Source organism: Monopterus albus, unplaced genomic scaffold (genome assembly GCF_001952655.1).
Source record: "Monopterus albus unplaced genomic scaffold, M_albus_1.0 scaffold3.1, whole genome shotgun sequence".
NCBI classification, from domain to species: domain Eukaryota; kingdom Metazoa; phylum Chordata; class Actinopteri; order Synbranchiformes; family Synbranchidae; genus Monopterus; species Monopterus albus.
In genome coordinates, this window is record NW_018127883.1 from 10,393,868 (window position 1) to 10,405,983 (window position 12,116).

General features: G+C 39.3%; 1 protein-coding gene across 1 annotated transcript in view; it reads left to right on the top strand.

Moving 5' to 3' along the window:
• The window catches only part of LOC109961271 (collagen alpha-1(XVIII) chain-like), a 44,789-nt gene extending 32,679 nt beyond the window's left edge, over nt 1-12,110 (top strand). Inside the window, exons 15-43 of the mRNA XM_020601961.1 lie at nt 116-169; nt 606-641; nt 819-944; nt 1,447-1,506; nt 1,635-1,670; nt 2,918-2,980; nt 3,375-3,410; nt 4,029-4,112; nt 4,385-4,450; nt 4,637-4,699; nt 4,826-4,915; nt 5,111-5,146; nt 5,282-5,335; nt 5,652-5,708; nt 5,899-5,958; nt 6,076-6,117; nt 6,463-6,549; nt 6,726-6,753; nt 6,938-7,003; nt 7,229-7,254; nt 7,353-7,445; nt 7,534-7,687; nt 7,809-7,885; nt 8,147-8,275; nt 8,820-8,867; nt 8,965-9,027; nt 9,449-9,646; nt 9,730-9,845; nt 9,929-12,110. Of these exons, the coding sequence (XP_020457617.1) occupies nt 116-169; nt 606-641; nt 819-944; nt 1,447-1,506; nt 1,635-1,670; nt 2,918-2,980; nt 3,375-3,410; nt 4,029-4,112; nt 4,385-4,450; nt 4,637-4,699; nt 4,826-4,915; nt 5,111-5,146; nt 5,282-5,335; nt 5,652-5,708; nt 5,899-5,958; nt 6,076-6,117; nt 6,463-6,549; nt 6,726-6,753; nt 6,938-7,003; nt 7,229-7,254; nt 7,353-7,445; nt 7,534-7,687; nt 7,809-7,885; nt 8,147-8,275; nt 8,820-8,867; nt 8,965-9,027; nt 9,449-9,646; nt 9,730-9,845; nt 9,929-10,130 (2,250 nt within the window). The 3' untranslated portion in view covers nt 10,131-12,110. The remainder of the gene's footprint in view (nt 1-115; nt 170-605; nt 642-818; nt 945-1,446; nt 1,507-1,634; nt 1,671-2,917; nt 2,981-3,374; nt 3,411-4,028; nt 4,113-4,384; nt 4,451-4,636; nt 4,700-4,825; nt 4,916-5,110; nt 5,147-5,281; nt 5,336-5,651; nt 5,709-5,898; nt 5,959-6,075; nt 6,118-6,462; nt 6,550-6,725; nt 6,754-6,937; nt 7,004-7,228; nt 7,255-7,352; nt 7,446-7,533; nt 7,688-7,808; nt 7,886-8,146; nt 8,276-8,819; nt 8,868-8,964; nt 9,028-9,448; nt 9,647-9,729; nt 9,846-9,928) is intronic.
• The last annotated feature ends 6 nt before the right edge of the window (nt 12,111-12,116 follow it).

Below are 12,116 nucleotides of genomic sequence, written 5' to 3' on the forward strand. Positions count from 1 at the left end.
GTTCCTACATGGAAAGAGCGAATTTAGGAATGAATGTACATATGTTTCCAACCTTCATGAATACCTGAGGACATTTAAATTCTGAAATCTAAATGTAGTCTTGTCCCTCTTGCAGGGAGTCAGTGGAAAAGATGGTGATCCAGGGCCTGCTGGGGAGAAGGGAGACAAGGTGAGGATAAGAATCATTATAATGTGGCCAAAGAAATCCAAGGTACTATGCTGACTATAATAAGGTCACCTGTAAACTCATCAAACTCTCATGCCACAGCTGATCCCACAAAGTCATGCGTTGATTTACCCAGTACACTTTGATTATTGCTGAGTTATATTCTCTAGGTGATTGTGCAGGACACCGGCCTAGATCTGCTCCTGCTTGTCTGTTTTCTCCACCATGTTTTATACAAGCCCTCTCTGATTCCCCTTGAACAGGGCTCTGTTAGCAAACTAAATAATCACACAACACCAAGAGTTACTGAGGTGACCCTGTAGACTAATAAAGCTAAGAGGCTTGGTGTAAACAATTCTGCGCACAAACCAGGAACTACAGTCCTTTTGTGCCGCTGCTGTAGTTAAAGTGATTTCATGATATTTTATTTGTACCACAGGGAGAGCCTGGAGTTAATGGGCAACCAGGACAGAAGGTAAGATCTGATAATGTCACTGCAGTGAACCACAGTCACTGGCATTGCACTTAATGTGGTTTTTATATACTATATTTTAATCTTATTTTATGGGGTGTAAAATATCTACCCAACTTTTAACAGTCAGTTTGGTGATGATGCAATGAACATTTTGAACTTGTCATCTGTCTCTCCCAGGGAGATCAGGGACCCCCAGGGTTCCCAGGCCTTCCAGGGTCAGAGGGTCCAGAAGGGCAGCCTGGTCCCAGGGGTCCCCCTGGGCCCCCAGGCCCCCCAGGAAGAAGCTTCAACGTTGACTTTGAGGTGCAGCCTCTTTTACCACTTAATGCCTGGGCTACTTACAATATAATTCATCTGACAGCATTAGAGCTACATCATATCCAGAGGTGTCTCTATATTTGTCCTCCCCAGCTACATACATGAGAGGGTCAGAATATTAGGAACACCTCTGAATATAATGTAGTCCAGTACAACACCACCTTTAATTATTGCATGAATAATAAACATAAAAAAACATTTTGAGCTTCTTAAACACAAATGTTAAGACAGACGTTTGACACTGACGTGTATACAGTTGTACAGGTGTGCCTAATAAAGTGGCTGAGTGTAGTTTGCAACATGTGCCGCCACAAACTGTTCAGTCATCAATATGCAGTTTCAAATGAATCAGCTTTTTAGCCAAAATGTATTGTATCGCAGTAGGATATGGTGCTTCTATTGATTTTATTGCAATAGATTTTTGAGACAGTTCATATTAGAAATTCAGTTTGATCATGATGCATTTCTGTTTTTTGTACTTTGTTAGGACTTGGAAGGATCTGGGATGCAGAGTGGTTTCGGACCAGTATTGTCTCGAGGCGCACAGGTACAAATGCACTGTGTTAACATGAAGAGCACTGTACCTCAAAATACTTTTGTCATAATATGGTGCAATTTCCTCATAACTTCGGCTGCTGTTTCTCTCACCTCTGATCAGTTCACTTGTATTTTTAGGGCCCTCCAGGAAGCCCTGGACTTCAAGGACCCAAAGTAAGATATTTATGAGAAATATTAGTCAAATAAAGCAAACTAGGTTCAATTACTTTGTCTAAAACCTGGTTTAGTTCTTTTATTATACTTGGTTTAATAGTAATGTAAGGGTTTGGATTTCATATGCAGTGGCTATAGTTAAATTGGAGTAAAGGAACACAAACACTTAATTCAGTAAGAGCATTTACTGAATATTTTCACATCTTCCCAGGAAAACCTGGACAAAAGGTGAGTCTTTTTTTGAGAACGGGGCTTGTGTGGATCTTTTTCCTTTGTGCCCACTTTCACTCAGAATGACATACAGTACAACTGGACAATCATATTGCTTCTGTTCAGTCTGGGCTCAGTTTTCCTAGAGCAGCAACATCCCATGGATCATGAACCTGGACATGGCCACGACTTCTCTCCCCATTTAAACAGGCTGAATGATTGGTTATAAGATTGAAAACACTGGTGATGCTAATTGAGAACAATTCTTGAAATCTCTCTTCAATCCACCTACCACCACACCTAAGGGGTACCAGTATTTTTGCTAAGGCATTTAAGATGCTCTTTTTTTAGAATAAGCAAGAATTTCAGTTTTGTCACAGCATCTTTGTTTTATTCTGTGGCAAACATTGCATGTAGGTATACGTACATGACAAGAGTTTTCCAGGAAGGTGCAAGGATGCCAGCATCTTCCTATATCAGGGACTCTTTCATTTTATGTTCCAGTCAGAACTCTAAGATCTTCCTCTGCCCTTGTTGAAGACGTTCCTGAGGTGTACCGTGAGGTTATTTTCTGATCTGTTTCAGAAAGCTCCTTTGGGGTTTTAGAAAAGAAAATAAAGACCTATCTTTTCACTTTGGCTTTTAATTTATTATTTTTAATTTATTATGGTTCTTTTAATTGTGGCTTGAGTTTTGTTTTTACTCTGTTAAGCCCATTGGACTGCATCTTTGTATCAACAAATAGAGCTGTTATCATTATTAGAATTAGTGAATCTTGCAAAGATGAGTTTAAAAGGGGAGAGAGGGGAGGTCAGAAATCAACTCACTGTTTTAATTTTTATGCAATTTACATACACTTTCGGTCAGAAGTTTGGACACACATTCCTACTTAATTAAATGGGAAAGTGTGTCTGAACATTTGACTGGTCGTGTATGAATCTTGGACATACATTTTACTACTATGGAAATTGAGCAGATACTTCTGTTATAGTGGTGATATCAGGGGCATGATGGAAGTTTCTTTGTGGTTTTTGCAGGGAGAGCCTGGTGTTACAGGGCCACCAGGGCTTCCAGGACTGGATGGACTCAAAGGAGCAGAGGTCAGTAAAGGGATCAACTGATCAGACACATGAATGGGTTAAGGATGTTAGTAAAATGTCAGCTGTTAGAAACAGTACAGACGTGTTGCTACTGGCTCCAGCAGTGTCTTTCTCTGAAATGAGTAACTGGTAAGCCAGTTTAAATACTCAAACACATGGATGGATCCCTTAATACATCTGTAAAATGTCTTGTTATTTATATTCACCTGTCAGTGAGAAAGACACATTACACCCAATTCTTAATACATGGCTTAATGTATCATTCTCAACCGTATGGAGACAGACAAAAACATACAGACAGGATAAAAGTACTGTATATATCTGTGGAGGAAGTTAGAACTGACAAAAATGACAGGATGTTCACCTTTTCTGTTTTATTCTGTGTCATCTGCAGGGACCGAAGGGGGGTAAAGGTGATCCAGGACAAAAGGTAAAACCATCAAGGAGCTGGCTATCTGACATCTGTTATCTGGCAAACATTCAAGGACACACAAACTCACAGATTCACTCAGTAAACCTGCAGTCTAATGTGTAGTGATCCTCTAGAGTTACGAGGAGCATCTTCTTTCTTTGATTTCTAATGTGTGTTTCTTTACAGTGGACACCTGAGATAGTGAAAATGTGTTTGTGTTCAGATTTGATTGAATTATAGTTGATTTTTGGCACAGAATGTGGCAATCAGGCACTAAGGGGTTTAAAGTAGCCTAAGCTATGGACTATAATTGTGGCTATGTTGATACTGTATACACAAAACATATACATGCAAACTGTAAAATAAGGTTTTGATTTGTGAAGGGAGTTGCATTTTGTGAGTTTAAGATGTTTTTGGTACAAAATGTGACTGTTAATATTGATAACTGGCTGATTACACAAAGCAGTCAGCTTATTCAGCTGGTTTGGAAATCAGTTTGTTTTGATACAATTTGACTAGTTGTACAAGACACGAGAAGCTCTGTTACACTCATGTTTGGAGACCCCTGAATTAGGCATTCAGTGCATTATGTGTTGCTGCTTACTAAAATACTAAAATGTCCACTGTGGTTTTTAGGGAGAGGCAGGGCGGGATGGATTCAGTCTAACTGGCCCTCCAGGACCACCTGGACCACCAGGACCCATTTTCAATCTCCAGGATGTAAGCAGAACCTGATCACAGCCATTCAAGACTCAGGCCAGATGAAACATTCCAGTGTTAGCACAACATGATTATTTCCAAACATGTCTAGGCTTTCAACCAGTTTTACTACTAAACTACTGCTTAGGATACATGCGCTGATCACACATACTTGTACTTGGGTTTTAAGATGACGATGACCTTGAACAAACTGCACTGTAATATCACAGAGTGATAAAGCTGTCAAGTCTGGTTCTTTATACTTAAAAAGCCCCCCACCATCTCTTCTCCAGCTTCTCCTTAATGCTACAGATGGTGCCTTCAACTTCTCAGGGATTTTTGAAGCTCAAGGACCTGCTGTGAGTATCAAATATCCATCCATTGTAAACTAAATTATCCTGAAGTTATGACATCAAAACGAACAGAAGTAGAGTAAATGGCATCAATAGGACAGCATGTAGAGAAATTATCTTCACTTGACTTGATTCCTGTCATGATGGAGTTCAGCATTTAGTTATGGCTGCATTTTTTTAAAATGATTTCAGGGACCACAGGGTCCAAAGGGTGATGCTGGGTTGCCAGGTATTCAAGGACCTACAGGACTGAAAGTAAGTGGGGCATGCACACACTGAGAGCACTGTGAATTCAGCGTAGGTTTGTGTGCATGCATATACTCTAGCTTTTCTCTGTCTACATAAGATTTGTTGGTGTTTTTCTGTGTACTCTGTATGCAGGGTGAAAAGGGTGAGCCAGGGGGTTTCATCGCCACAGATGGAACTATGATGTCACATCTGGCTGGTCCAATAGGACCCAAAGGAGTCAAGGTTATGTTTGCTGTCACAGTTTACACTTCTTAGATCTCAATTTTCCTGACTCTTTGCTGTTAAGATGTTTACTTAGAATTTCTCAGAATATGTAGTGCATGTGATATTGTCATGATGTGAGTGCAAGCTTATTTTGAAATCATAATCTCAAGCATTTTCTTTGGAACTGTATGTAAATGTACTCTTTGTTTGCAGGGGGATAATGGTGTACCTGGGCTTCCTGGAATTCCAGTAAGTATTTCCAGCTACAAAAGAAAAGGAATTTCCTTTCCATGTTTTATCAAACCACTAACTTCAGTTGTGTTCGCTCCTATCAGTGAAGGTTACAGTAGATACATTTAAGAAATCACTTGCTGATTCCAACAGGGACCAGTGGGACCACCAGGACACAAGGGAGAGTTTGGATTTCCTGGAAGACCAGTAAGCACCATGAACTCAAACATTCCCTATTAGATTAAAAGGGCACCCAGACACATACTGACACCACATTTTAAGTAGATTTCGGCTTCTATCAAAATAAATTTTCTATGTCCCTTTAAATTAAGAATTGTTTGTCCTCTGCTACATATAAAAAAAGCTTTAAGTTCAATACACCTACATTATAGTGGGGTTTACTTTGTCGGCCAACAATCTACTCACATTTCACTATGTGCATCATTAAACTTGAATCCAATCTAGCTTCCCATTACTGTAGTTGTAATTTGGATGCATTTGGATAATGTCTTAATCTGTGTAGGGTCGTCCAGGTGCAATGGGGCCTAAAGGAGAGAGGGGGGACTCTGTTTGGTTTCCGGTAGGTAATGCATGACAGTGGAATTAAGAACATGAAAAAAACGACAACAGTTACAAAGATACTGGATAATAATCTACTTTAATAGCACCAAGTTTTCCCAGTTTAGTCACTAAAATTGTCAAACAGCTCCAGTTAATTTTTTTTTGTTTCCATATTTTGTTTTATTGTCATCTTCGTCCACTCTTCTAAGGGCCCTCCTGGCCCTCCTGGACCACCAGGCCGACCAGGAATGTTCAACTGTCCCAAAGGAGTAAGCACATAAACACACGTGTTCATGAACTCACTGTTCTGACTCAGTTCTTCTCACTCATTGCTTGTTTTGTCTGCTATGTGCTCACTATGCTCTCTCCTCCCCTGGGTTCTGAAGACGGTGTTCCCTATCCCTCCCAGACCGCACTGCAAAATGGCTGTAAGTTTCCTGTTAAACAGCAATATTGCTTTTAAAAGATATTGTACTAAAAGCTTTTATTAGACCAATGTTTCAGAGAACTTTATTCTTGATTGTTTTTTTTTAGTAAATTCCCACTGATTTGTGATGAGAAATCATCAGTTTTCAGTGCAATTTCATTACATGACATTGTCTTTATCAGTATCGTACTTCAAACCTGTTGATTTATCGTTATTGCCATTCAGGACCCTCTCCTACTTACACTCATCCTGCCTTTTCCACACATTCCCTCTGTTCTGTCTTTGTATGGAGCTAGTGCATGTTGTTCTGTGTAACACTGGTATTACCCGAACCTGTATCATTCAGAGCATTTCAAGGATGGTTCCAACATATTCCCGCATGCTGCATGTCCAGACTGGGGAGGTGAAGGCTCAGAGCCAAAAACAATATGAGGTGAAGATGCATTGTGCATCCATCAGTAGAGACTCTGCATGTTCCATTTGCTTGTAATATTATCAATGGATTATTTTTACGTGATAATAGAATGTGTTTTGATTCTGAAAAGTGATGGTTATTTACAAGTTCAGCCAACAGTGACAGCTGTTAATGTTTGTGCTCCATTATTTCAGCTTAATCACAGTGGAACCATCACAGTTGGTAGGTTGGATCTTCTTTTATGTTTCCATTCATTCTAACTGCTTTTATCAGAAATATTTCTACATAGAGCAACTTTAAATACTTGTAATATGTATTTATTTATTTATATACAGTAAACCCACCCCTAATATCATCCAGTCAAAAATAAGGATAAGCAATTGATTTATCGCTTTTTATCTCCAAGGGAACTGTCAGACAGGAGTAAAAGGAGAAAAGGGAGAGAGGGGCGTGCCTGGGATGCCAGCTCCAAGTGAGTAATAGCTGAAGAAAGGATTTGCTCAAATTAAGAATGTTTAATAAAATGCAAATAATAAATACCCTCATGGAGAGAAGTGTATGAAAACAAGACTATAGAATGCTTACTGATATTTTTAATGCAAACACTCCACTGTGATTAACTAGTTTAAGAATATTTCTGGACATCTGTACTGGTTATAATTACTTATTATAATTCCACCTATATTCTCTTTTCTAGTCACATTTCTTCCCAGAGGAGGCCGGGTAGGTTTTAGATGCATTTTTGTTTTGGTTTGGGAAAATGCTGGCCTTGTGTGCGCCATGAGGCTCAAGTTTTGTGTATGTGTTTGTGCATGTAATAGCAGGGGGAAAGAGGCGACCAGGGTATTAAAGGGGAGAAGGGAGACAAGGGGGAGGCAGGGTTGCCGGGTGTTCCAGGGAAGCCAGGACTTGTGGTGAGTTCCATGGATACACAACCATGTTATTTTTCTAACCAAAAAAATGTTCTAAAGCATTTGGTGACTACTTCTCGACATGTTTCAGGGACCCAAAGGACAGTCGGTGCTCGGTCCTGCAGGGCACCCTGGGATGCCAGGCACACCTGGCATCCCAGGCTATGGGAGGGCAGGTCCTGTGGGTCCTCCTGGGCCACCAGGGCCTCCAGGCCGCCCAGGCTCACCATCAAGATACAGCTCAGGTATAACTCATCAATCAAATGTCAAATAACTCAAATAAGTGTTGTAAAATTTAATATAGGACCATATGTGCATACAGTTCTTACATTTGTTCAGATCAAACCACTTTTGGCATTTTTATAGCAGCTCTGACCATCTCTGGACCCCCCGGGCCTCCTGGACCACCCGGACCTGCTGGATCACCGAGTAGCACAGCATCTGTGAGTTGTTTCCGCTGGCCACATACAACATGAATCCATTTAAGTGTTAAACCACTGTGCCATAAACTGCTGCTGATTACATTAACAAGTGTAACAACTGTGGTTGTAGGTCATGCTTAATCAGGGAAGTTTGAGGTGAAAGTTCTTCCTGTCTGTAGTTCTTAATTTATTGTCCACTCAGTAGCTTTTCCAGAGCTTTTGATCATATCACACAGCCTGGTCCATCAGCTGTAACTGGACTTCTCTGCATTTGTTTTTCAGCTGAAGACATTTTCAACCCGTGACAGTATGATGCAGCACACGCTGAGGGACACAGAGGGAACTTTGGCATATGTCACAACGACAGGAAGTCTCTTCCTCAAGGTTTCCCAAGGATGGAAAGAGATACAGGTACTGACTTGAGGTCAGGTGAAGGCTCAACTGCTGTAGCAAATAAAATTGTGTGTAATTGGTTTCTTTTTTAACTTGGAAGTTTTGTCAGAAGAGCATTGACTGAGCTTCATAATTTGCTTTTGGCACTCTAAAACATTCAGCAGGCACACTGAAGTTTTGTAAATAAGTGCAGTAGATTCTGTGTCAGATTTCCTGGACAGTGTGTATCACTGCTCTTAACATCACTACTGGTTACTGGAAACATTGCTGAAGGCCAAATAGCAGTTTGGTAGTGTTTGATAAAATGCTGTCCACCGATAAAAATCTAGAAGAACTTTGGAAAGTCACTCAATCACATGTTTATTACTTATTTAGCTTAATACAAGATCTGTTCATCAACTGAAAGCAAATGCATGTCCAAGTTTTATAGTGTAACAAATGTAATGATTATCCACAGTTAATAGTTCTTGATATATCAGGTGTTTTGGTAGTATATGCAACCTAAACACACAGCATCTGGAATCTGATTGACATTGTCTTGATTTTTGTTTTGTTCTTAAAGCTTGGAAATCTGATCTACCTCTCCAGTAACATCATACCACAAGATGAGGTAGTCATTTTTCTCAGTAACAATTCTATTATAGAATGTTTTATTATATTATATTTATTATTTAGTATTTAACATCTCTTCTGAACTATTCTTTTAGCCTCGAGTTGCATATCACATAGGAGGAAACACAATGGAAAGAATAACTTCAGTTAAACAGAGGGTGAGTTTAAATTACACTGTCTTACAGTATCTTGTCTTAACTGTCAACACTGGAATAATGGATAATATACAAGAGTTTGAGATGAGATATTAGATATACTAACTTTTAATGATTCATATTCTTATATTAAAGAATCAAGGACAGTAGTTACAGTACTGTATGTTTTTCTGCATATCTGACTCAGTTATTCAGCTTACCAAATGTGCCTGGACTATGGTGTTTGACTATTGTGTGTAAATAATATTTTGCCACAAATAATAAACCTAACAGCCAATAAGACCAACATTTACGGTATTTGGCAGTGTTAACAGCAAGTTGGTCTTAGTTACACAGGAGTCCTCTGGCATCTTGTGAGGGCCTTAATGACTTGTGGCAATCCAGACACCCAGACAAATGCTGAACTGGTTCCTCTCCCTTCCAGCTCAACTTGGTGGCCTTGAACCAGCCCCACTCAGGGGACATGATGGGGCTTGACATGGCTGACCGGATGTGTTATGAGCAGGCCAAGGCAATGGGGTTGGCTCCAAACTACCGTGCCTTCATTTCATCCCACAAACAAGACTTGGTCTATGTGGTCTATCCTGGAATTCGGGAAACTCTGCCAGTAACCAACCTCAGGGTGAGTGTGCTCCCCTGCTGTTTTTTTTAAGAGTCAAAAGCTATTTTCTCTACCTGTATCTAGCCCAATATCTCTCCTTGTAGGGAGACGTGATGTTTAGGAACTGGCAGTCAATTTTCAATGGCGATGGAGGGACTATCAACACCAGGATACCCATCTACTCCTTTGATGGCCGGGATGTTTTAGCTGACCCATTCTGGTCAGTAAACTTTCATGGCTGTTTACTTGTTTTTTATTTCCTTTTGTCTATGGTGCTGACATTTTCTGTCCTTTGTCTGTCAGGCCTCAGAAGAGCATCTGGCATGGCTCCACCAGCACGGGTCTCAGAGCTATGGACAAACACTGTGAGACGTGGCAGACAGACCACGTGTCTGTCACAGGCCAGTCATCTAGCCTGATCTCAGGTCTGCTCCTGGGCCAGCAGACACGGAGCTGTTCCAACGAACACATTGTCCTTTGTATTGAGACCCACAAAAACCCTTAAATCTGCACTGATTCATTAATGATGAATGCACCAACTTTAACTTTTATTCAAGAAAAGTGGACTCAATTCCAACGGGTTACATTGTAATTTAGCCCACTGTACAAAAATCTAACTTACAGTAACACAAATGGCTTCAGAGTCACCCGGGTATGTTAATAATAAGATGTCTCTTCAATGTTCAAAAGATTTTAAAAGCAGAGACCGAGGGTGCATGGATGCAGGAATGTGCACTAGTCCTCAAACATAAGTTTGTGTAAGTTACAGATTTCCAAAGAGAAATTGTCTATTTTTATTGTTTTCTTTACAGATTGTCATTTAAGCTTTTAAGACATTTTTAGGAATTTTACTAAATATTTCATGGACCAGAACTTTCCACAACGTACTTTGTCCCTCGTCCAACAGGACAACCTGACAACCAGTGTTGCCACCCTAATTTTTGATGCACTGTAATTCTTTTTTTTTCTTTCATTAACATTATCTTTGAATGTGTTTTAATGTTGTAGCTTTTCATAAATCTTGGTGATCTCACTCCTTTGCAGCGCTGTCTCTTAAAAGGGTATTTAATTTAAATTCAATGATTTATTTATACTGTCACAGCACATAACATGAAATGGATTAAATTTAAGAATGTAATATGTTTGTCAAATGAAACCTTCTCATTTGCCTCTTCTATTTTTTTGTACTTTTTTTTTTTTTTAAAGTTATACAGTTTTGGAGAATGTTAAGTCAAAATGAATGTTTCGCTAGGATAGAGATACAATTGAAGGAGAAAAATGTTGATGCTGAAATACATAAAAAAAATCCTAGGGCAAAGGTGAGAGCACATGTTTTTGTATAAATATAGGTGCTAAATTTAATAAAAATTCTTTTCATAATCTGTTCTGGTTTCATCTCAGCACAATGCAGCAAATAACTGCAGTACTTCTGACTGTAGGTAATAATGCCAAATTTCAATTAACAATTAATATCCTCCCATTTGGGGGGCATTTGAGAGAACTATATATTTGAAAGGTATTTACCTTTTTGTTTTGTCTACTTTTTTGCATGTTTATTTTTAATTTATAGTTAAAACAGTTTTTCCTGAACATCCATATATAACAAGCATCTTTTACGTCATTGTCCAATGAAGTATTTACGTTTTGAGTTGTACACTTCAAAATAGGTTATGTGCTGTTTTAACTTCTAAGCAAACATTTAACATCACGTCCCTTACATTCCTGGAATGCTTGACTATTGTTTAAAATACAGATGTTAATAAATGTTTTGCATAATATAGTGCTATAAAAATGAAGAATTAGCTGAAGCTAACATACGCAAAAATGGGTCAATTAAATAAGATGAGAATTTTAAACCAATTTGAAAGAAGTGTCACTACAGAAGTTACCTTATTGAATCTTTCTGGGTCTTTCTGATGAATGTGATTTGTGAAAAACTAATTGATCTTGTGAGGGCAATTGTGATGCTTTTATTCTGCAGAAGGAATCCCGGAAGATTTGTAAGCAACAACAAATACCCAGCGGCCCATTCTTACTTGGCTGTCTACAATGAATGCCAAACAATACAAAGCGAAATACAAAGATAAATAGTAACACAATCTAAAGACACTTTAAAAACAGCAAGTGAAAAGAAATATAATAAAAAAATATATGAATATAATAAAGAGAAAACATATGCTGCACCAGAAGCTGCATGTGCAACACTCAGCAATGAATGTGCAATTATGCATGTGAAAACTGAGCATGTGGAATTACAAGAAGTAATTCCTGATCATAAGCTCCTGTCAGCTGTTTAGGAGCCTGATGGCAGTTGGAAAGAAAAAGCTTTTCAGTCTAGAGGTCCTGCATTTCAAGCTCCTGTACCTCTGGCCTGAAGGTAGAGGTGTAAACAGTTCATGCTGGGGTCCTTGAAGATGTAGACTCTGCGGTGGGGAGGCGACAGTGACGCGGTGGGTAGAGCAGTCACAGTGACGTGCGGTCAGGGGAGGCA